We start from the raw sequence: 23,740 nt of genomic DNA, 5'->3' as shown, positions 1-23,740 counted from the left end.
GTCGAAAAGCGAATATGAATGCTTGCAGAGCCTGCATACGACATCACAGAAACCCGGGTCTCTTCTTGGCTAATTTTATAGAAGTTTGTGAGATCTTTTACAAATCGTTTTATTCGTTCAAAGTTGGTGCTACCAACACTGCCAGAGCTGTCCAGTATAAAACCAAGATCCAACTTGTTTTGACATCGCGTGAAATCTCCTGAAGACACTGAAGAAACACAGGCTTAATAATATGTTAAAGATCTGCATGGTAGCCATTGTTTTATGGTAAATTTTTGACCGAAAAATGGTGGAAAATGACCGCCCCACTATACATACCTGTTGGCGATGGTTGAACCGAAGCGCTGGTTTGGTTCACTATAACCGAAAAGTAAGCTCAAAGTTAAAAGAAATCATCCTTCAAAACCTTGTGACATCTGGCGAGACAGGTGAGTTTCTCCGGTTATTATAGTTGTTTGTTAACTTCATACGAAAAACACGAGCGTAAGAATCATAGTATTAAATACCTAAGTCAGGCAATTCGTCAGTTGAGTCAAGGTCTCGCAAGGTGTGACGTCTGTCTCAAAATCGTCTACGTGCGGGTTTCCACTCTGAGACAGGTATCGAAAACCAAATATTACAAATGTATTGATTTGAATTAGCCTGTATACTTGAAGTCGAGAAATGATTTATGGAGCTGGAGGTTCCTGCACACAGCAATGAAAGAACACTTTTCAGTTGTTCAATAAATAGATCCTTTTGTTTTCCATTTTGAACTTATCCACCGTTTAAGCAAAACGCCTTTCCCTAATATCTTTATCATAAATTATGTATGCTAACCTCCATTGACTCCACATCGAACACCAGCGTCTTCACTGTGACCACAGTTGTGAATTCCCCATCCTCGATGACTGCATGAAAATAGCGATGACTCAGAACCTCTACAATCAACTTCATCAAGCCAAATCTGTCCAGTTCCATCGCTAACATTACGACCCTGATAAGCAGCTTTTGCATCTTGAAAACCAAGCTGTCTGCAGACAACACGAGCATCGTTCATGTCCCAACCATCATCACAAACTGTTCCCCATCTGCCGTTATAATAAACCTCCACTCGTCCTTCATTGTATGAACCATCAACAATTCTTACGTCTAAAAATCAACCCAAATTTGAACGATAAACGACAAAAGCATGAGCTGAGAAAAGAGAAGAAAAAGGGAAAAAGATCCCAAAAATTTTTTTACATCCAGGATGCGAAAGATTTAGTTACGTCAGTAACGTTTAGCTTATCATTCGACCAAAAATGAAAACAGCAATGGGGCCGGTTGTATAAAAAGGTAGTTAACTTTTAACTATAGTTAGTGGCAGATTTGGAGTTAACTACGATTTAACTATTCAAAATGTAATTACCACAACCAGCCACACAACCAGAAAAAAACAAATCTATTGAATGACTGTAATCTTCATCACTTCCATCGTAACAATCATAACGACCGTTACAGTAAGAATTTGACCGAAAAATGGTGGAAAATGACCGCCCTACTTTACATACCTGTTGGCGATGGTTGAACCGGAGCGCTGGTTTGGTTCACTATAACCGAAAAGTAAGCTCAAAGTTAAAAGAAATCATCCTTCAAAACCTTGTGACATCTGGCGAGACAGGTGAGTTTCTCCGGTTATTATAGTTATTTGTTAACTTTATACGAAAAACACGAGCGTAAGAATCATAGTAATATCTAAGTCAGGCAATTCGTCAGTTGAGTCAAGGTCTCGCAAGGTGTGACGTCTGTCTCAAAATCGTCTGCGTGCGGTCATAAAATATCCCAAAGTAAAGTGGGATTCAGCAGAGTTGATCTTATCATTTTTATGTTGCATGTAGAAAATTAATTTACTCACGCAAGTTAAAATAAACTGCATATTCCAGTGAAAATTGTGTAGCTAAAAAGAATTGAAAGAGAGAAAACAAACCTCTTAGGGGCTGTTTACATGACCCCGGTTACCCGAGATTCAGCGAAGCGTGAGATGATTTTGAGGTATTAAAATGAGCAGATAACATGATCCTGGTAGTCGTATAATCACCACAACAATAGCATGTGATTGTTTGGTGTCATAAAGACTTATTTCAATACCTCAAAGTCCTCTCACGCTTCGTTGAATCTCGGGTAACTGGGCTCATGTAAACAGCCCCTTAGAAAATCTATAGTTTGCTTGTTTAATAGTTAACCTGCACCGTAGAACGAGAACGAACGAGTAGCCTCATTAACTGAACGAGAGTACGGTTCACAATCGTTCAAATAGATAGTTTCTATTGGCTAAAACAAGTTTATTATCATATTTGTTTGTAAACTTTAAGCCATAGCATGCATATTTTGGTCAGGTAATTTTGTGTTGTGATATCGTCTATATTATACGGTTACAACAGGGGGCATGCAACAAGATGACGATGATTGATGAACTGTAATGGTAACATCCCAAACTGAGGAATAACTAAGTTGAATAATATTATATATAGAACCCTGAGTATTTTACCGAAGTCGTCGATTCGTAAACTCAATTGAATTTTATAGTTACAGGTCGTGTTAAGTAGCCTCAATGCAATTATTACAACAATTCTTAAGCATTTCTTCATGTGTTTTAAGACATTTGCATATACGTGTATTTATATCAAATTCCAGGTGGATTTGCAATTGTGCGAACTACGAATGAGCTGTTTGAAAAAGCATGGCAGACGACGTGGAGGTTTTAAACATAGTGCTATTAAATTTGCACAACGCCGTTCAGGCAATATATTCAATGGAAGGAAGAGCAGACAAGCGAGATCGAAGCGACTGACGACAATTATTTGACTACGTTAGTCGCCTGTATAATGCAACTATATGATTTGTCTGCTATAATAGCAACGTGCACTCAAGCTATTTTACCAACAGCTCGTATTGAACAGATTCTTTCTCCAGATTTTTTCGGTTCAAACTTCCCGGGAAGGGATTTCTATAGTGAATTGGAAAGGTGTGCACACTTGTTCTGAACTATGACGGGCAATAGCGTAGAATAATTTAGACGCATCGTTCAAAAAATGATCAAATTCGTCGTTATTTGTAGTAGCCTATAGAATGTATCTATAGAAATCAAATGCCTTTACTAAATAGTTCTTTGCTCTCTTACAATGAAATCAAGAAGCCTTCGTCTCACTGCACGCCGATTTCCAACATTTGCATATGGGTTCTGAACGTTATCAGGAAGTTCGGCAAATCTATCATGCCTTGCAATATCGTTTGCAATGACGTCCCAAATGGGACCATTCTCCATATACCGCTCATGAATTAATCGTCTTTCAACCTCACCTATGCGTCTTACTTGTCTTGCATTCATTTTTAAAAAAGTTAAAGAAATCCGGCCGCGAGCGATTTCAAAAAGATTGTCTTGCACAATGCAGCAAATAATTTAACTATCGTAATATAGCAGTTACTGCTGATTTGCATTTAAGTTTACTGTGACTATGGAACTTATTATGATCCTGGGGTTTGAATATACGTTTTAACTGGCATGTTATGGAAATTACAATAATATCACAAAGTCGAGTTAAACTTAACGCTAAATAGTTTCTATCACATGAAATTCATTTCTGTTATGATCACCTATTAGGTTCAAATAAAAAATGTGATGAAATTACAATTCTTTAGGCGTTTTCATGCAGTTACAAGATGTGAGATTTTTACGTGCGCATGCATGTGTATTGCATATCCCCAAATATATATCTAATGGTAATACATGTATGTGTGTATCTTCTTTACGGCCTTAAGTTAAGACTATCTTCCTTGATTGAATTAGCCGAAATGTAGTTTTTCTATCAGCACAACGACAGAAAAAAATATACAAGCATTACAATACGGTTGAAAACATGTTTAGTACAAGCAAGCGACTTTTTGTCGTTCATTCGTTCGTCGCTTTCGTCCATGTTTAAATATGCAAACCAATCAGCTTTTCGTAATTTCAATGAAAACATTAGCATACTTGCATATTCGTTCTCGTTTTACGGTGCAGGTTAACTAATAAAACGATAGATTTGCTTTCTATTTTGAGCTTAACCATGCACCGTTCAAGCTAAACGGGCTTGATACAACCGGCCCGTGGAGTATTGTTTTAAAACCCAATGTGAAAAACAAACCTCTTGAATGACAGTAACTTCATCACTTCCATGATAACAATCATAACGACCGTTACAGTAAGAATTTGACCGAAAAATGGTAGAAAATGACCGCCCCACTTTACATACCTATTGGCGATGGTTGAACCGGAGCGCTGGTTTGGTTCACTACAACGGAAAAGTAAGCTCAAAGTTAAAAGAAATCATCCTTCAAAACCTTGTGACATCTGGCGAGACAGGTGAGTTTCTCCGGTTATTATAGTTATTTGTTAACTTCATACGAAAAACACGAGCGTAAGAATCATAGTAATACCTAAGTCGGGCAATTCGTCAGTTGAGTCAAGGTCTCGCAAGGTGTGACGTCTGTCTTAAAATCGTCTGCGTGCGGGTTTCCACTCTGAGACAGTTGTTTAATAAATAGATAATTTTGTTTACCATTTTGAACTTATCCACCTTAAACCGCGGTTTAAGCAAAACGCCTTTCCCTAATATCTTTATCATAAATTATATATTCTCACCTCCATTAACTCTACATCGAACACCAGCGTCTTCACTGTGACCACAGTTGTGATTTCCCCATCCTCGATGACTGCATAAAAATAGCGACGACTCAGAACCTCTACAATTAACATTATCAAGCCAAATCTGTCCGGTTCCATCGCGAACATTACTACCCTGATAAGCAGCTTCTGCATCATGAAAACCAAGCTGTCTGCAGACAACACGAGCATCGTTCATGTCCCAACCATCATCACAAACTGTTCCCCATGTGCCGTTATAATAAACCTCCACTCGTCCTTCATTGTATGAACCATCAACAATTCTTACGTCTAAAAATCAACCCAAATTTGAACGATAAACGACAAAAGCATGAACTGAGAAAAGAGAAGAAAAAGGGAGAAAGATCCCAAAAATTTTTTTTACATCCAGGATGCGAAAGATTTAGTAACGTCAGTAACGTTTAGCTTATCATTCGAACAAAAATGAAAACAGCAATGGGGCCGGTTGTATAAAAAGGTAGTTAACTTTTAACTATAGTTAGTGGCAGATTTGGAGTTAACTACGATTTAACTATTCAAAATGTAATAACCACAACCAGCCCCACAACCAGAAAAAACAAATCTCCTCAATGACAGTAACCTTCATCACTTCCATCGTAACAATCATAACGACCGTTACAGTAAGAATTTGACCGAAAAATGGTGGAAAATGACCGCCCCACTATACATACCTGTTAGCGATGGTTGAACCGGAGCGCTGGTTTGGTTCACTACAACGGAAAAGTAAGCTCAAAGTTAAAAGAAATCATCCTTCAAAACCTTGTGACATCTGGCGAGACAGGTGAGTTTCTCCGCTTATTATAGTTATTTGTTAGCTTCATACGAAAAACACGAGCGTAAGAATCATAGTAATACCTAAGTAGGGCAATTCGTCAGTTGAGTCAAGGTCTCGCAAGGTGTGACGTCTGTCTCAAAATCGTCTGCGTGCGGTCATAAAATATCCCAAAGTAAAGTGGGATTCAGCAGAGTTGATCTTATCATTTTTATGTTGCATGTAATGAAATAAACTGTAAATTCCAGTAAAAAATGTGTAGCTAAAAAGAATTGAAAGAGGGAAAACAAACCTCTTAGAAAATCTATAGTTTGCTTGTTTAATAAAACGATAGATTTGCTTTCTATTTTGAGCTTAACCACCGTTCATGTTAAACGGGCTCGATACAACCGGCCCGTGGAGTATAGTTCTAAAACCCAAAGTGAAAAAACAAACCCCTTGAATGACAGTTATCTTCATCACTTCCATCGTAACAATCATAACGACCGTTACAGTAAGAATTTGAATTAACACACTGGCCACTTCTACATCGGTAATCATTGTAGCGACATGGCAAATGTTCATGTATGGATGAAGACGTCATTGGATAATGTTCTATATGGAAGAGTTCGAATTAATACATCTTTGCATTGTAGCCATTTTTTGATTGTAAATTTTTGACCGCAAAAGTTGTGGAATATGTCCGCCCCTGTACATACCTGCTGACGATGGTTGAATCAAAGCGCTGGTCTGGATTGCTATATATAATATTTAATGATAGCAACAGTTGGTAGAGTAATCTTTCGTTAATTTTCGTTACAATTAGTACATGCAGTATATAAGGTTTAATATCAATGCGTACTAGACACACCACATTTCCACGACGATACATGACGAATGGGCGTGGAAATGTGGTGTATCTAGTATGATTCATCACTTCCATCAGAGCAATCCCACCGACCATTACAAAAATAATATCGATCAACACATTGGTAACCATTATTACATCTGAACTCTTAAAATTGATCAATTTCCACTCTGAGACAGGTATCGAAAACCAAATATTACAAATGTATTGATTTGAATTACCTTGTATACTTGAAGTCGAGAAATGATTTATGGAGCTGGAGGTTCCTGCACACAGCAATGAAAGAACACTTTTCAGTTGTTTAATAAATAGATAATTTTGTTTATCATTTTGAACTTATCCACCGTTTAAGCAAAACGCCTTTTCCTAATATCTTTATCATAAATTATAAATGCTCACCTCCATTATTGACTCCACATCGAACACCAGCGTCTTCACTGTGACCACAGTTGTGAATTCCCCATCCTCGATGACTGCATGAAAATAGCGATGACTCAGAACCTCTACAATAAACATCATCAAGCCAAATCTGTCCGGTTCCATCGCGAACATTACTACCCTGATAAGCAGCTTCTGCGTCTTGAAAACCAAGCTGTCTGCAGACAACACGAGCATCGTTCATGTCCCAATTATCATCACAAATTGTTCCCCATGTGCCGTTATAATAAACCTCCACTCGTCCTTCATTGTATGAACCATCAACAATTCTTACGTCTAAAAATCAACCCAAATTTGAACGATAAACGACAAAAGCATGAACTGAGAAAAGAGAAGAAAAAGGGAGAAATATCCCAAAAAATTTTTTTACATCCAGGATGCGAAAGATTTAGTTACATCAGTAACGTTAAGCTTATCATTCGACAAAAAATGAAAACAGCAATGGGGCCGGTTGTATAAAAAGGTAGTCAACTTTTAACTATAGTTAGTGGCAGATTTGGAATTAACTACCATTTATATATAACTATTCAAAATGTAATTACCACAACCAGCTCCACAACCAGAAAAAAAAACCTCTTGAATGACAATAATCTTCATCACTTCCATCGTAACAATCATAACGACCGTTACAGTAAGAATTTGACCGAAAAATGGTGGAAAATGACCGCCCCACTATACATACCTGTTGGCGATGGTTGAACCGGAGCGCTGGTTTGGTTCACTATAACCGAAAAGTAAGCTCAAAGTTAAAAGAAATCATCCTTCAAAACCTTGTGACATCTGGCGAGACAGGTGAGTTTCTCCGGTTATTATAGTTATTTGTTAACTTCATACGAAAAACACGAGCGTAAAAATCATAGTAATAGCTAAGTCGGGCAATTCGTCAGTTGAGTTAAGGTCTCGCAAGGTGTGACGTCTGTCTCAAAATCGTCTGCGTGCGGGTTTCCACTCTGAGACAGGTATCGGAAACCAAATATTACAAATGTATTGATTTGAATTAGCTTGTATACTTGAAGTCGAGAAATGATTTATGGAGCTGGAGGTTCCTGCACACAGCAATGAAAGAACACTTTTCAGTTGTTTAATAAATAGATAATTTTGTTTATCATTTTGAATTTATCCACCGTTTAAGCAAAACGCCTTTTCCTAATATCTTTATCATAAATTATAAATGCTCACCTCCATTATTGACTCCACATCGAACACCAGCGTCTTCACTGTGACCACAGTTGTGAATTCCCCATCCTCGATGACTGCATGAAAATAGCGATGACTCAGAACCTCTACAATAAACATCATCAAGCCAAATCTGTCCGGTTCCATCGCGAACATTATCACCCTTATAAGCAGCTTCTGCATCTTGAAAACCAAGCTGTCTGCAGACAACACGAGCATCGCACATGTCCCAATTATCATCACAAACTGTTCCCCATGTGCCGTTATAATAAACCTCCACTCGTCCTTCATTGTATGAACCATCAACAATTCTTACGTCTAAAAATCAACCCAAATTTGAACGATAAACGACAAAAGCATGAACTGAGAAAAGAGAAGAAAAAGGGAGAAAGATCCCAAAAATTATTTTTACATCCAGGATGCGAAAGATTTAGTTACATCAGTAACGTTGAGCTTATCATTCGACCAAAAATGAAAACAGCAATGGGGCCGGTTATATAAAAAGGTAGTTAAATTTTAACTATAGTTAGTGGCAGATTTGGAGTTAACTACGATTTAACTATTCAAAATGTAATAACCACAACCAGCCCCACAACCAGAAAAAAACCAACCTTTTGAATGACAGTAATGTTCATCACTTCCATCATAACAATCATAACGACCGTTACAGTAAGAATATGAAATTATACACTGGTAGCCATTTCTACATCGGTAATCAGTGTAGTTACATTGTATAGAAGACGTCATCGGATATTGTCCTATATGTAAAGGATAAAAAATACTTTTTTTACTGAGAAGTTTTTATGAGAATTTGAAAGAGGGAGACATGTAAAATTTTCCGTAAAATTTTTGAAATATAAAATTTTCGACGTCTCAGTGACTGCTCTTATCTAACTAACGTCAAAACTAAATATTAGAATAAAGCAAGGTTTGAATCGTGGCAACTCTATTTCTAACAGACAATGTAATAATGATATTAACAAAGCATCATGGAGCTGTTATGGGCGACGAGCTACTTCTTTATGTTCAAAAAACCGTCCCTTTGCTTCAACTCCACTTTCGCCATATAGGCAGTCGTTTATTTAAAATCAATTAGCCTTTCTCACGATGACCTTATTTGGGTACTTTCAATTTTCTCAAATGGGTTAAAAAAATTAGAACGACATGAAAGCAATTTTTTTAGAATGAACAAACCATTTGAAGAGTAAATTCAGCCAAAAATAAAGATAGTGGCCGTTACATGTACAAGGTCGTACGCTCTTGGTTTTGAAGAAAAGTACCCCAAAATAACGGCATATTCGTCATCGTGAGAAAGGCTAATTGAGTCCGCTCTGATTAACAGCACGGCATCAATTAGGTCTGACGCCAGCCAATGAGAGCGTAGCGGAACATGAAACCTTGGACTACTCGCATTTGCGTGTACTTTTACGTTTGTGCGAAGGCTAGGTGATGGATATAATAGCCAATAGCTTTTTTAATCTTATTCCTGATCAGTGAGTACGAGAGTAGTTATTAAGCTACATGTCTTGAAATACGTTCTTGGAAGACAGCTAAGAAGAAATTCTTGGAAGGAAACTATGTCATCAAAGGTGGTTTATCATCAACTGATCAAAAAATATAGGAAACTTCTTCATCTTAAATCTTGTGCATGCCCTGCTGGAAATCCAACGAATCCCCGGAACCTAATCATAATTTTGGGCATGTGCCAGTCGGGTTTAAACAGTTCAGAATCCGTTGTCGTTTAACAAAATTAGGAGTTCTGTTCGTTTTCGACTGGACTAGATTTAATTGGTCAGAAACAAAAGTTGCTTTCTCGAAATTTTGCCAAAATCCTTTTTCCACAAAATCGTTTGATAACAAACTCGTCTCAATCGGTTCGCGCATGTGCAATTCTAAATTATTAGCGTCGTATTTACGCTACTTTCTAAACAGTAAAAACATGCATCAGTATCTTTTGAACTTACTGACGGGACGATTTAAAGACAACTGGAATTACTATTAGAATATACACATGCATTAGCAACAAAGCTAGAACAAACACTCACCACTGGGTGTTGCTTGAAAAGAAGGTGAGGATGGTGTATGCCACCATGCCACTACTTGCGACACGCACATCATCAGTGCGCAAAACGGAATAAATCGCGACATTTTCCAAAGTTCCCGCAACAGTTATAGGTCCGCTTTTGATTTCTTTTTTTTACAACGATGACGACTCGATGGCGCAATGTTTAGATGATCACGCTAAATAATATAATAGTGGAATGATTTAAGTTATTTTTTTGTTAAACAAAAATGCTATCACGAAAATGCCATGCATTATTTTCTTAAAAGTTATTTCATGTTTTATCTCGCGGCAGCTAAAGCCTGGTTCTTGTGACGAAGAAAATTTATTCGAAATAACAAAGCACTTCATGGGTTAGTTAAATGACAATAGGTATCCATTTCGCGAAATTTAACAAAATTTTAGCAGAACTTAAAAGACATGCAGAATGTTATTTTTGAAAGCTTCTGGACCGTTGACACTCACGGCGGTTATGTTACGCAGCCCTCTCTCTTTCAGCTAAGTTGTGAGGTTTACTTCGAAATAAATCCAAGATTGTCATCATGCGAGAAAACTGTTGGATTGAATTTTTTTATTTTGCACGATCACAATTCATATCCCTATTTTAATGAATAAAAATTAATTTCAAAAGTCTTAGCGACACAAACAAAGCACATGCTATTGACCGTCATGTTATATACTCATTACAAGAGTTAAGCGCAGGATCATGTAAAAGCCCCTAATGACAACCATGCAGGTTTTAATGCGTTTGGCGAGAAGTCAAGCGACGGCCTAACTTGATGCAATTTAAATTTTGAAGGAATTATAAACAAAAAAAAAGAAATACAGTTTCACAACAGGAAGAAAAATCGCCTTAAGTAAAAAATATATATCTATTACAATATCTATTACTAGCCTCCTCCGCAGGCATCTCTTATGTGTTAAATTTGTTAGGCCAAATATGCATATTTTTAGTACATAAGAGATTCCCGCGGGCCGCGGAGGAATCTATCACTTACTCCGCTCCTCATGCTAATCTGCCTATTGTTAATTCCAGGGGGGAGTCACACATTCTAAATCACTGTTCTAATATACCTCTAATATGACAGTTGCAAAAACATGGCGGATTATGAAACTAAAACAAAACAAAACGCAATCTCTAAGTAAACAAAACTTGTCTTTGTATGGGATAACATGTTAATAACCACATCTAAAAACAGGAACATTTGTAAACATGGAAGGATTATGTCCTAAAGTAATACTGCTAGAAGAATCGGAAAAAGCACAGCAGGTTTATGTACAAAAAGCAAATGATCAATGCAGTAACTGGGTGAACTTTGAGGAAGTTGATAATATGTCTTTGCGGAACGAAAGACCTTGTAATAACGCTTCTAAACGTCAAATCCCCTCAAGCATAACAACGAAAGGTTTAATACCAACTAATCGCCGATTTTCTTCTTCAAACTGGACGTATAGTCTAAGAAATTTTATCGATCCAAAGTTTGAGCATTTTTTAGATTCGTCTTGTTATATTCAGCAGTACAGACATGCAAAACGAACAAGAATTGAAGAGAAACTTGCCGGCTTAATGCAAAGTAGAGAAAAAAGATTAACACATGAGAGAGGAAACAGTCATGCTGAAAAGAATGCCCAAAGTATTGCAATGATGTCAGCAGAGCAGGATACAAATAGCTGTTCCAAAAAAGAACCAACATGTGGTTTAAACGAAGACCGTTGTAGGAAACAATCAGTTCCAGTTAAACCTTCTTTACCTCAGTCTGGATATTTTGCTGGAAGAAAGTGGGTTTATCCAAGAGATTATTCACAGGGATCCAACAAAAATATTGGTGTCAAATGGTATATAAATATATACTTACTAAAAGCAGTTTCTTCAAAGCTATAATTAAAACTATTAAGTACAATAAAGTACATTCATTAAATTTTATTGTATTTTAACACTATCTTAACATCAGGTATGCAGGGACATGGGGTATAAAATACGTACCCCTAGCTCAGAGGAGACCTAAGTGTAAGGAGTATGGCAGGTGAAAGTAATCCCATGATCACCCTGTATTCCCAAATGATTAACATGAATAAGTATATACCAGTTTGATATGAAGTCAGTAAAAAACTAAGCGAGAAAATCTAGGAACAGGACTGTAATGATTTACTCTGATATTATTTTACTTCAGTTGTACATCAAAACACTAGCTCACTTGTACTTTATAATTATATTTGTAGTGGAGACACACGGATGTCACAGTCTAAAACAGCAAATAAACAGGTAGAGTAACACAACTGCTACCGATTGGTTGTGTGAAGACTAGATAGAGTACTATGACTAACCATCCACCAGATACTGATTTTTTCAATAGTTGTGAACAAGCCTGAAAACATGGCTTCTCGTGAAACCTAAGAATTACTGATTTGTTATCAACTAATTGTCTGGCAGAATTTAACTTGGGCATCAGTGGGCTTCATGACATGCTTTTAAAGCAAGAACCTTCAAGTCTGAGCCAAACTCAACTCATACAATGTATGTCACAATTTACTGTATGTATTTCCGTTTTTTAGGTGAACAGTATTTCAAGAAATATGTTTCTGCGAGGCACAGGTAAGCCTTTGAATATTTCTTCAAATAAAAATTGGATACCTCGGTACAGAACAGTGTGCAAGTCTGCACCAGCCAGTCGACAAAAGCAGCCAGAGTATAGCAAACCAGACACAACCCAGGTCCAAACCATCAAAACACCTGCTCGAAGTGACTCATTAACTCATGCAAACCTCAGTGCATTGTTGGAGAGACATTCAAGTGATACAACTACTCAACTGAGATCGTCATTCCAAACTTCGCCTGTTCAACAATCTTATGCTCAGGTGAAAACGAAGAAAAACTCTGTTGAGTCAAATAGTGATGCTAATAGACTAGAGTACGAGAAGATATTTAGAAATGTTTTTGATTTTTATGAGCAGAATTCAGCTGAGAAGAGGTCTCATTTGTATATTAACATTGGAACATATTAAGCTTTTAAATATTGTAATATAATATAGGGTATATTAGCTGACTAATTTTAAAACGTTTCTAAGGAAATAAATTTGTATTCTTGGCTTTGGTGTGACCTTGTACAGTAGATTTTAGAGGTGGTAAACTCAAAATCAAAACTTGGCAATCGAAGTGAGTTAGTTTTTCATTGTATATGTTAGCAGTTTGCTTTGTGTTAGTTGCAATGGTTCATCAATCAGAATGAATGATGTCAATCAGAAATACAGTAAATGCCAACACACTTTTTTGCAAACTAATACTGTATACTTCCTGTTTGTATTTATATACGTTGGACTGGTCACTATGCCTTGTGCGATTACGAGACAAAGATTACCACGCATGTCCAAATTCATAACATGTTTTCGAGGATTTTTTTATGCATAAAGACGCTTGCAGAGAATTCTGATTTTTGTAGTCAAGGCGAAAAATTCAAACTTCAAAAATTCCCGCCGTGACTACTAAGACCAGAACTCCTTGCAGGTGACACGGCTTGTTACGTCATTATGCATAAGCTCAATTGATGAACGTAATGCGACGCATTGAACTTATCATCGCATGCAGTCCAGTTACATAGAGAGCTCGTAGTTTAACCTTCTAACCTATACTGTTAACCTATTCGTTCACAGAGCAACCAAGCATTACCCCCTACATGTACCATTTTCACGTCTAATCACCCCCAAGTAAGATTTAGTCAGCCAAGCACTGCAGGCCTTTTTTATAGAACTAATAAAAGCGAGGCTGACTTCGTCTATCCATTGCTTTGTCCTGCCTAACGTTGACCTAAAATTTACGTATTTACTAGAATATGTTTCACACAACCTAAAACTAAAAATGAACTTCTGCTTTGCAGAAAAATTGCTCATAATCCTACAGTTAGATCCTGCATGCACATTTTTTAACCACCAGACTACTCTAACCTGTGACGATGTCGGGGGACATCGTCGTTACGCTGCCATTCGGTGTCCTATATTCAATTTTTGGTGTCGTTTTGTCTCGTCGGTAATAGCTCAACAGAGCCGGCGTGATTTTTCAACCTGAATTACGATTCCTGATAAAAAATAAGCTATAGTAGTAATATATTCTCAATGCTCGTTCCACCGGACAATACCTTTGCTGACTGAGTATGGATTCACTATGGGGATAAGGTAAGGCTTTGTGTAAGCAATTATTTTGGTTCTCTATAAAGCGTTCGCTGAAGATATACTCCCTTCTCCAATACTCAGAAAGGGATACATTGATGTGGTGGTGGCAGAAGTCAAATATAGATTGTGGAAAGCTAAGGGGAATCCGTGAAGTTGTTACTAGCGTGGAAGACAGCACCTAACCGCTGTATATAGGAGGATCCTGGGTAGCGGAAGATGGGAAGTTGGCGGTGGTTAACAAAGCTGAGGTGCATGCGGGCGGCCGGGGTAGAAAGTTGAAATGCTTCAGTGTATATCGGAAATGTGTGAAAATTTCTACCGTCTCAGGCAAAAGCGTTATAATTTTCATTGCTTTAAACAAAGCGTAACAACTTTTACGGCTCCAACGAAAGCGTAAATCGCCTTCATGCACAACCGCTTCTTCAAAAGCGTAATAACTTCCCACTGCTCCAACAAGAGCATATATCGCTTCAAACAAAAGCGGCGTCATAACTTTCACTGCGTGTTTTAGGCCAAGGTTTAATAACTTTCCACCGTTTCACGAAGCGTAAATAAATTCCAAATAAGGCTGCAAACAAAAGTAATAACTCTGCAGTTTTCACCGCTTCGACAAAAGCGTAAATAACTCAATCGCGCTTTCTCAAGAGCGTAATTAAGAAACTTTCACCGCTTCTGCAAAAGCGTAATAATTTTCACCGTTTTAACAAAAGCGTAATAAACTTTCACCGTTTCAACAAAAGCGTAATAATACTAATAACTTTCCATTGCTCCAACAAAGAGTAATTCAACGCCAGATGCACCACTAATAAGCATGCATAACTTGAAAGCGTCACGCAAACTTTATTGCCATTGGCGTTGCTAATTTTTCAAAGACGTTAAAATGTTGTAATCCGCTGCAGAACTGGGCGTAGGGCGTAGAGTCACCCCGTGACGTGGGAAGTCTTAACTGATCGAGCCATAAACTCCAAATATATATTTGTAAACGTTGGTTATAGTCTTACTTAAAAGCGGCAAAGTAGGAAGTATAAAAATTCTATACAGTTGTCAATAGTCGTATACAAAAGTAATTAAATGCTGCGATGGACCCAAGGCTTTTAAATGAAACGCAATAACAATAAGGATTAGGAAGGGCGTGTAACTGGCCATTAAGTCTGACAGTATTCTTTCCGAGCCAGAAAATAGATTTATTTTAGGTAGCGGTGGACGCAAAGGTGACCTAACGGACATCACGACGTGTATCTCATGCACCGGCCCTAAACACGAGGAACCCGTCGTACTATAAGGCTTTATTTCCTAAGAGTACCTTTCTCGTTACACAGAAGCCGGGAAGGAAAACCAAGTGTGCATCTTCAGTAAATCGGTATACAAGGTAAACGAAAGGTGAAGGGGAAACGAGAACCCTGACCGAAGCAAAATAAATTTAAAAACCTGAACTTGGGTGGCGGTGATCTTGTTGGCCCGTGTCTAAAGGTATGCGTAAGCAATTGCTTGATCTTCTTCTTCTCTGATTGGGGTCAGCCAAACAGAATCGTTTTTCCTGCAGTAGGTCTGACATGCAGGTCCATCGCTAAGAGCTCGGCTGTGACACTTGTAATAGGAAACGAAAAACTCCCTTCTCCGCAGGTCAGCTGGCTCCGTGGCAAAATGTGAAAAATACTGTTTATTATGCCTTTCACATCAACCTAATTCACTGAAGCGATCACCTTAATGACATCTAATGGTATTGGTATTGTTTGGTGAAACTCACAGTGAGAATATAGCAAAAGTAGTGTTTGATATAAACATTGATTTCAAGAAAGTTTCTTCAATAAGACTGCTTCATTATGTTAGCTATAAGGGAACGATTATTATGTTGAGAGGACGCACGAAGCCTGATCAAGCGTTTCAGTTAGCTATTTTGTGAATAAAATAGACAGAAAAACATAACTTACCTGTTCAATTTATGCAGCGACAAGTGTAGAAGAGTAGCTTTGGTTTCCTGTCTCTTCAAACGCGAGCCACCTCGGACAATTTCTTCTCAATAATTTTTGGTTGCGAATATCTTAATTTTGCAATTGCCCACAACGGTTCTTTTAGCTTGGCTTTAAAACTTTACCTGACAGAGTTGGAGGTAACGTCTTCAGGTCGATTGAACTCTGTGTAAGATGAATAATAAAGTTAGTGATATAAGAAAATTTGCAAATTGAACACAAGTTGAGCAGGTACACCAGTCTTCCAGGGGAATTACGCGAGATCGGAAATTGGACATCGTAGCGAAAATAATCGCCCATATCCGTCGATAAAGCAAGCAGATAATCGTAAAACAACAAGCAATAATACCTGTTATGACAGTAATGACCGAGAGGCAGAGATAATAATCGCCTTTTCTGTAATATTTAAGAATGATTTAAATCGATATATTCTGGCGTAAAGTGATCTTCCTTTACCTAGCTGTGAAGACCAATGCTCCAATGATTTCTCGTTTCAGAATTCACACCCGCTCCTTGTGTTAGAAATAAAATACACTGCAATGCTATTGGCTAAACACACCCGGCATGATCGCTCAGCAAATGCTTCTGATTGGATGATCTTATAATATAATTTTCCTGAGAGTCGGGAATGCATGATCATCAGAAATAACATTAGCAATGAAACCTTTTGAAATTTTTCATGCATATTGTTCCAGACGTAGTGTTTCTCACCAAACTGAACGACACGTCCGTATCTTTTGCAAAATCCCCGTTGTCTCATAGCATCTGCAGAAGAATTTTAGTTTTCTGGAAATTTAAAATAGCTTTATATGTATTCATGAAGCATGTACATTGATAGAAATTAAAGTGCAGAAAACTAGTAATTCGTCATGCCTGCGTCCTGCTCCTTTTAAAATTCGCATATTCCTTGGAGAATATTTGCCAAATGATATTTTGTACAAAAACAAAGCTGATTTCCTGAGAAACCCGAGATTGCGTTTTATACATGCACTATGTACAGTTACTTGCTAATGCGTTTGGCCACCTGTTACCTGTGAACTATCAAATAAATTGGAAGATAGCGGTGTCTCAGTAAAATACTATCATTACACATTGATTATGCTTTCTGAATTTGAATATTATCAACTGTAATCAGTTGAAAGTAAATCAATAAAATCTTATATCAACACATAACTATGCGCACACGAGAGTAACTTGCTGAGATAACAGCCACGCTAATAGCTCTCGTGTGGCGGCGGGCTTTAGTTCAGATGTTTTTTCGCTAAGTTTCTACAATTATTTGCATAATTCACTCGTCATGCTACAATTGTTTGCATAATACGCTAGAATGAGAATTGTTGAAAAAAATGTAGTCCCAACTTAATTAAAAAAGTAATAAATATATTGTACTTGAAACTACTCAGCCTCGTTCCCAGGCTATTTAAAGTACCTCGCGGAGGTACTACGTGCGCGGGGGTGCTTGGGGAGGTTGCAAGAAGTCTTCGCGTCTCCAGCTGCGAAGATGCATGGACATTCGTTGAACAAAAGTTTATTGAAAGCTAGTAGCAGCCCTAAGCTCAAAACCGGATGCTACAACCGAACTGCTGTAAAAATTATATTCACTCACATGCAAATTATTTTATTTACACATGCAACATAAATTAAACTATATGGTAGGCCTTAATGCGACGTCTAATATGTAAATTAAACTTATCATCGCATGCAGTCCAGTGTACATATAGAGAGCTCGCTTTAGAGAGCTTTCTACAAAAAATCCATGCGACACGCATGATATGCAAAGTTTATTGAAAATATAGTCTCATTACACAGATTGTTCTTAACGAGCAAGTATTGCCTACGGAGTAGCTGCTACAATTTAAAGCGGTGAACCAGTCGTGAAGTAAATATCTTTTAAGGGTGCAAAAAGGATTCATTTAATTATTCCAGAAACAATGCCAGATCCCTGTTGATCTGATGGTATATACAACTGGCTGGTATCCTGTGGAGGCGAGACAGTGGAATAGGTTGCGTTCAGAGATCATGAGATTGGAAAACCACAAATTACAGGAAATAAACTAATTTGTATTCTAAAAATAAGAGACTGAGTGTGTCTCAAACAATTCGATGAACACATTAAGAGCCGTGAGTGTATTACGACATCGCTGTGTGGTGTAATTCCTTTTTCGTCTGCTGTATTTCGTCTCGACTGGTAAAAATTCTATATTAAATTAAATTATTCTTAAAGGCATGAAAACTACCCCATGGTTTTACTATTAGTTCTGTACATGATGGAATGCATGGATGAAGTGTGTACATGTCTGAATTAGAACTATTTTGACATCACACAAACTCGAACAGCTTTTTCAAAGAAAAATTAAAACTTCTATTTCTGGCTTAGTCTTGAATTATTGACTTTTGTCAACATCTCGTAATAAACTTGAATATACCTGTGTGCTATTTATAGAATGGCGTTGGATCGGTTCAACCTTGAAGAACGATTGCACAGTTGTAGCTGGAGGTCGATAAAGACGCCGCCAAATCATAAAACGGCGAGAGACGTTTATACCCGTCACTCGGCAGCGTTATTCATGCTAATTCGTGTCATTCAAGCTAAATGCGCACACTGTACGACGCTCGCTGCTAACTGAGCTATTACGCGCAGGGTTCCTCTATTCATCTTCCTGAATACCTAAAACTCAGAGAGATTCCGGGAGTAGTGAGATCAATCGATAAGCTCTAAAACAAATCATCTCTTTAATGATCTTTCATGACGGTTTGGCGAAACATTAACATTTTGCCTCAGTGTGTGCAATTTAGCATAATTTGCGTTGGAGATGTTGACAACGCAATCAGGAGTTAACAATTTGTTGTTATTATGGTAATAATGTAATCACTTGCATTTGATTAAACTAAATGAAAGGAATTTAATATACCCAGCTTCCGTGATATGCCCTGAGCTGCAAAAAGGTGAAAAAGGATGAATTAACCCAAATGCATTTTCAAAATATTTTCTAAATGCATTTGTTTTGGCTGGTACATTGTTTTTGTGTTGGTAGACTTTGTTAAAGAGTTTGTCAAAGCGATTGTATAGTGCTTAGTTTGGTCGTATGGTATAAAATGCCTGCATTTAGCTGAAATACATCAAATGCAGCATTAAAGACACGTGAATTGAGTTATCAGACAGTCAGAATGAACGAGGAATGAAAAAAACTGGAATTTGAAGCCACGTGCCCTGAAGATTGAAGCTTGGCCAACTGAAGGTATATGATAAATATATATAAATATAGCATATAGGCTAAATGTTTTATTGTGTGCTCTGGAGAATTTAGCGCTGAATGTCCACTGAAATTAAATGTTATAAGACTACCACTAAACTATGTCAAACCACGATCATGCAAGTGTTTTTGAAATGTGTGGTATATATAGTCAAATGTAATCAAAAACAAAACTATTTATTTTACTATGTAAATGGGTTAAATTGGTTATAATACTAATTGGAATATTAGATTCTAAAACTCCCAGGATCCTGATTCCACGGTGCAGATTCCAGGTTTATCCAGTTTCCCTCAATCAATTCCATATTTTTCGGTAAAGGTCAGACTTCAAAAGTTGATTTGCACAGTTTAATTGCTAGTTTAATAAAAGTCCCGTGAATGTAAAGACATCAACCACCAGGACTATGCAGGAACACTGTAATAACGCAAACCCAAATATGTTCAGCATAGATGCCTTGTTATCTTCCTCAAGAAGACAGGAATACGAAAGTAGTTTTCAACAGTTCGTCCCACGCTGGCAAACCCCTACAAATTTTGGTTATGCTCCAAGTAGATTCCCCGACTTTCAGCCCTTTGGAGGTATGTTTAATGTACAGATGAATAAATAATTTAGCAAATATTTTGCGGAAAGGTTACGTTGTATAATTTTTGCAAAAATTTATATTATTGTTCTATTAAATACAATTTATAATTCCTTCTACCCCAAGACTTTTCTGCACTCATGTATCCTTACTCTTTTTGTTTACACAAAAAATAATCGTTGTAAGAAGTATTTAACGTGCTTGTTTAACATGTATTTATTATGAATATACTTTTTGTTTGGTCGGGAAATATAAATATTTATTTAAGTTTTTTAAGTGACGCATATTTATGCTTTAAAATAGGTCTCGATGTTAATCGTATCCTTAAATAACGATATGAAGCACATGAATTGTATTGTTATACTCATTTAGTTAGAAAAAAATAAAATTAAAATTATGCTGCGGGATAGCTATAATTCATGCATTTAGACATATCATTAGGTTTCTCTAAATATATCATGCTATGTTTTATATGAAGATACTTCAATGAGATTATTTACCAATGAACGACGCTATGACTATATGTACCCGGCACAAGGAATTGCTGCAATAGATGACTAAAAAATCTGACTGTCGCGGGCTACCAACCCTCACCCCGGTAAACAATGAACGATATTTAGATTTGCCTGTACGAGGACTTTACAAGTTTTTTTTTACAAAATATCTCAGTAACGGTGAGTTTGAGAATAAGAAACCAGTGAACCGAATGCCCGCGTACAATTTAACCGCGGCAAGAATTTGTGCCAGTATGAAGGTGCGACTGTCGTTACATGCTGAGTGAATCATGTCTTACAAAATCCCGCAGTTAACAAGCTTACGTTACGTTCATGTTTTTACATGTGAAGTGTCCTGCTTAGTGCTAAACGTCCGTTTGTTTAATCCTTGGTCGTTTTACGTTCAAAATCCTACAGAGAGTTAACTGTGCTTTTAGTATATTCGGGGCATAATATCCCACTAGGCAATTTGTTAGAATTATAACAGCGTCCTATATATGAAAGAAGATAAACGGGAAAAGTTGCGACATGATTAGTCGTTTGTTACAATTCTCGTTCGTTATAGGGCCTAATCCACATGCAGTAATCTAGAAGGTGAAAAGATTGATTCATCATCAGCACATGAAAGATGCAGTTTTACTATCCCTCGTACAAAATTACATTTGCATGCACAGCGAAGAAGTTAACCGTGGTGGGATCTTGCGTCCATATATATACTTATTCTTGCATGTGAAATACGACAGTGGTGTAAACTTGGAGCGTGTTGCAATCAAGATAAATTATGATCTCTATCTTGACAAAGCGATTTTGAAACACTGTGATGATTATCAGCATAATACGACACATTTTTTAAAAAGTTCAACGCCAACTTTATTCAACGTATTTCAAATTTTATTTGCGTTTTCTTGTATGGCCGCATACAACCGCCTAAAAAAGAAGTATATTTAATAGGGTTTCTTTTACACTCATCTCAAATGGCCCTTAATTTGGCTTCTGGGCTCAAAGTCAAATTTGTACAATGATAATGATACAGTATAAAACAAATCCTTGAGTCACTCGACCTAATCGAGAAATTTGAGGTGAAATTTATCAATGAATCACTGGATCATGAAAGCACTGTAACGATTGTAATATGGAAAGATTTTTTCCGTGTCAAAATTTGTGGTTATGTGGTTCCGCGTATTTCAGTTTACTCTGCCTGACGTTGCTGTCTTTCAACAATGTAATAAATTCGTTTCAAGGGGCCGTAATAGTATGTGCATTATATGATATTGATATTTTTAAAACGTTTTGACACGATTGCCGCCATATCTCACTGATTGATAGATGAATTTCATTTGCACAGTCTTTCATTGAGCAATACGTATGATGAGAGTTTGACATATCAAGCTATAAACACTCATGATATCGTATAAGATAAGAAAAAGTAAACAATCAATTTTTGCTACCTATAGCTGCCTTTTAATATGGATATTGTTGTCCTAAATGAAAACAACAGGTGTTTCTTACCGATCCTCTTAGGCGAGCATTCTAAGAGTAATATCAACTACTTCTGTGTTTCATGCTAGACTTCTTGCATGCATGTGTTTCATATATATGAAGAATAATTTACTAATAAATCTAATATTTAAATTTACTTGACAAAAGCTTTGGATTAGATTTTCTCCTGTTATATATATGGAATAACAGGAGCTACTCTTTGATTCACTTGAGAAAAAACAGTTTATTGTTTAAATTTAATTTAATAGAACTATATTGTATAATTGAAGTTAGTTTAGGTTACCTACTGCTGTAGTAAACTGGTTCTAAAAGAAGTTATCTATACAGCCCTTTAGGAAGAACAGTAGGGAAAGAAGCTGTCTAGCAAGCTTTCCTCCTGCAGAACAAAATATAAAAGATGATCTTTACCGGATGATCTTTACTTTATAAAGTGCATCGAGAGATCTTTCTACTTTAGTATTAATTTCTACACAAGGTGAACAACATTGTACTATTTTTCTTTCAATGTACATATTCCACATCACTCGGGGTGGCCTACCAGCTTACTAAGATTACCTAACAAGATTACTCGGTATGGAAAGTTTATCCTAACAAGATTTTCTGAGTATAAAGTTCGCCATTATACAGCGGAAATTTCCTGCTATTAGAATAAGCCATATTCGTTATCACAGCTAGTGCGCATTCCTACTCGGTCAGACGTCTGTTAGAACAGCAGTAAAGCAACCATTTCAACATTAATATGAGTAATTATAATAAGTGTTTGCAGATGTACCACAGTCACTGATTTGAGGACTGTTTGGGTTTCCAGTGAATTCCCTATAATCAATGTATTCCGAACACAATGCTATAAATTGAAAGAATAATGGAAATATTTCAGTCACAATCATCTTATGGAATCAGTGGACTGATCGTAAGATGATTAGTGATTCAATATGCATGTACTCTGTTGAAAGGCCACTCTAAATATATAATTTGTTACTCTGTTTACGATAGCAATTTGTGTCAAAAACAAATTGAAGTCGTTTTTACCCTTTTCAATTTACCGTGAGATCTCTGAATGTCACTAAAGTATATGCACTTGAAACATGCATAACTGAAAAGAAAACAATATGTGCTCCAGTCCAGGGAGTTTCCATTGAAAGCAAGCAAATCTTTATCTTAGCTTTCTACTTTCAGGTCTTGATCGAGAACGCCTTCACCATCACAATGATCTTCCGGACGAGGTACCCAAACCACCTGAAGGTCATGGTTTTGACAACACATACCCTTTTGCTCAGCACAACGACAACAACAACAACAACAACAACAACAACAACGTAAACAACGACGTGAATGACAACACGAACACAGAGTCCCGAAGCAGGGAAGGAGGAAGTTCTAGTGATGGTAAAGATAACAAATCTCGACGAAGAAGAACCGCGTTCACAAGTGTGCAGTTAAAATGTCTTGAGGAAACTTTTCAAGCAAATAAATATTTGACTACAATGGAGCGGGACAGACTGGCACGAGCTTTAAATCTGAGTAAAAAACAAGTGAGTGTCAGAGCAGTGATATGGAATGAGATCTGACTAGAATTGTGGATGTCAGTTGCGGCTGGTACATTTCATCCTAAACAAATGTTTGAATATCTTTATTCAGGTCAAAACTTGGTATCAAAACAGACGTACAAAATGGAAACGTGAAAGCCTAGGAGATCCACTTCAGTCTTTTGCTATCCCTCCAAACGCCCAGGCGTACCTACGTATCCCACGGCCACCTTGTCAGGGACATTATGCTTCGTGTAACCCTTATAATCTTG

The 23,740-nt window shown here is 37.1% G+C and overlaps 2 protein-coding genes and 1 pseudogene across 2 annotated transcripts; 1 reads left to right on the top strand and 2 right to left on the bottom strand.

Moving 5' to 3' along the window:
• Positions 1 to 814: 814 nt before the first annotated feature.
• LOC114519001 (scavenger receptor cysteine-rich type 1 protein M130-like) lies at positions 815 to 6,039 on the bottom strand. The gene is made up of 4 exons (XM_028539057.1): positions 5,892 to 6,039; positions 5,356 to 5,394; positions 4,643 to 4,954; positions 815 to 1,131 (listed from the first exon to the last, which is right to left on the bottom strand). The coding sequence occupies exons 1-4, from the start codon at positions 6,037 to 6,039 to the stop codon at positions 815 to 817; spliced, it is 816 nt and encodes a 271-aa protein (XP_028394858.1).
• A 649-nt stretch (positions 6,040 to 6,688) lies between these two features.
• On the bottom strand, positions 6,689 to 8,664 carry LOC114519000 (annotated as a pseudogene).
• Positions 8,665 to 11,075: 2,411 nt separating this feature from the next.
• LOC114518967 lies at positions 11,076 to 13,050 on the top strand. The gene is made up of 3 exons (XM_028539018.1): positions 11,076 to 11,815; positions 12,200 to 12,242; positions 12,533 to 13,050. Exons 1-3 carry the CDS (start codon positions 11,193 to 11,195, stop codon positions 12,980 to 12,982), a joined length of 1,116 nt encoding a protein of 371 aa, XP_028394819.1. The 5' UTR covers positions 11,076 to 11,192; the 3' UTR covers positions 12,983 to 13,050.
• Positions 13,051 to 23,740: the final 10,690 nt, after the last annotated feature.

The sequence above is a fragment of the Dendronephthya gigantea genome, unplaced genomic scaffold, assembly GCF_004324835.1.
Source record: "Dendronephthya gigantea isolate DGI-Jeju-01 unplaced genomic scaffold, DenGig_1.0 000012F, whole genome shotgun sequence".
Lineage (NCBI taxonomy): Eukaryota > Metazoa > Cnidaria > Anthozoa > Malacalcyonacea > Nephtheidae > Dendronephthya > Dendronephthya gigantea.
This window is presented reverse-complemented; position numbering and strand designations above follow the sequence as displayed.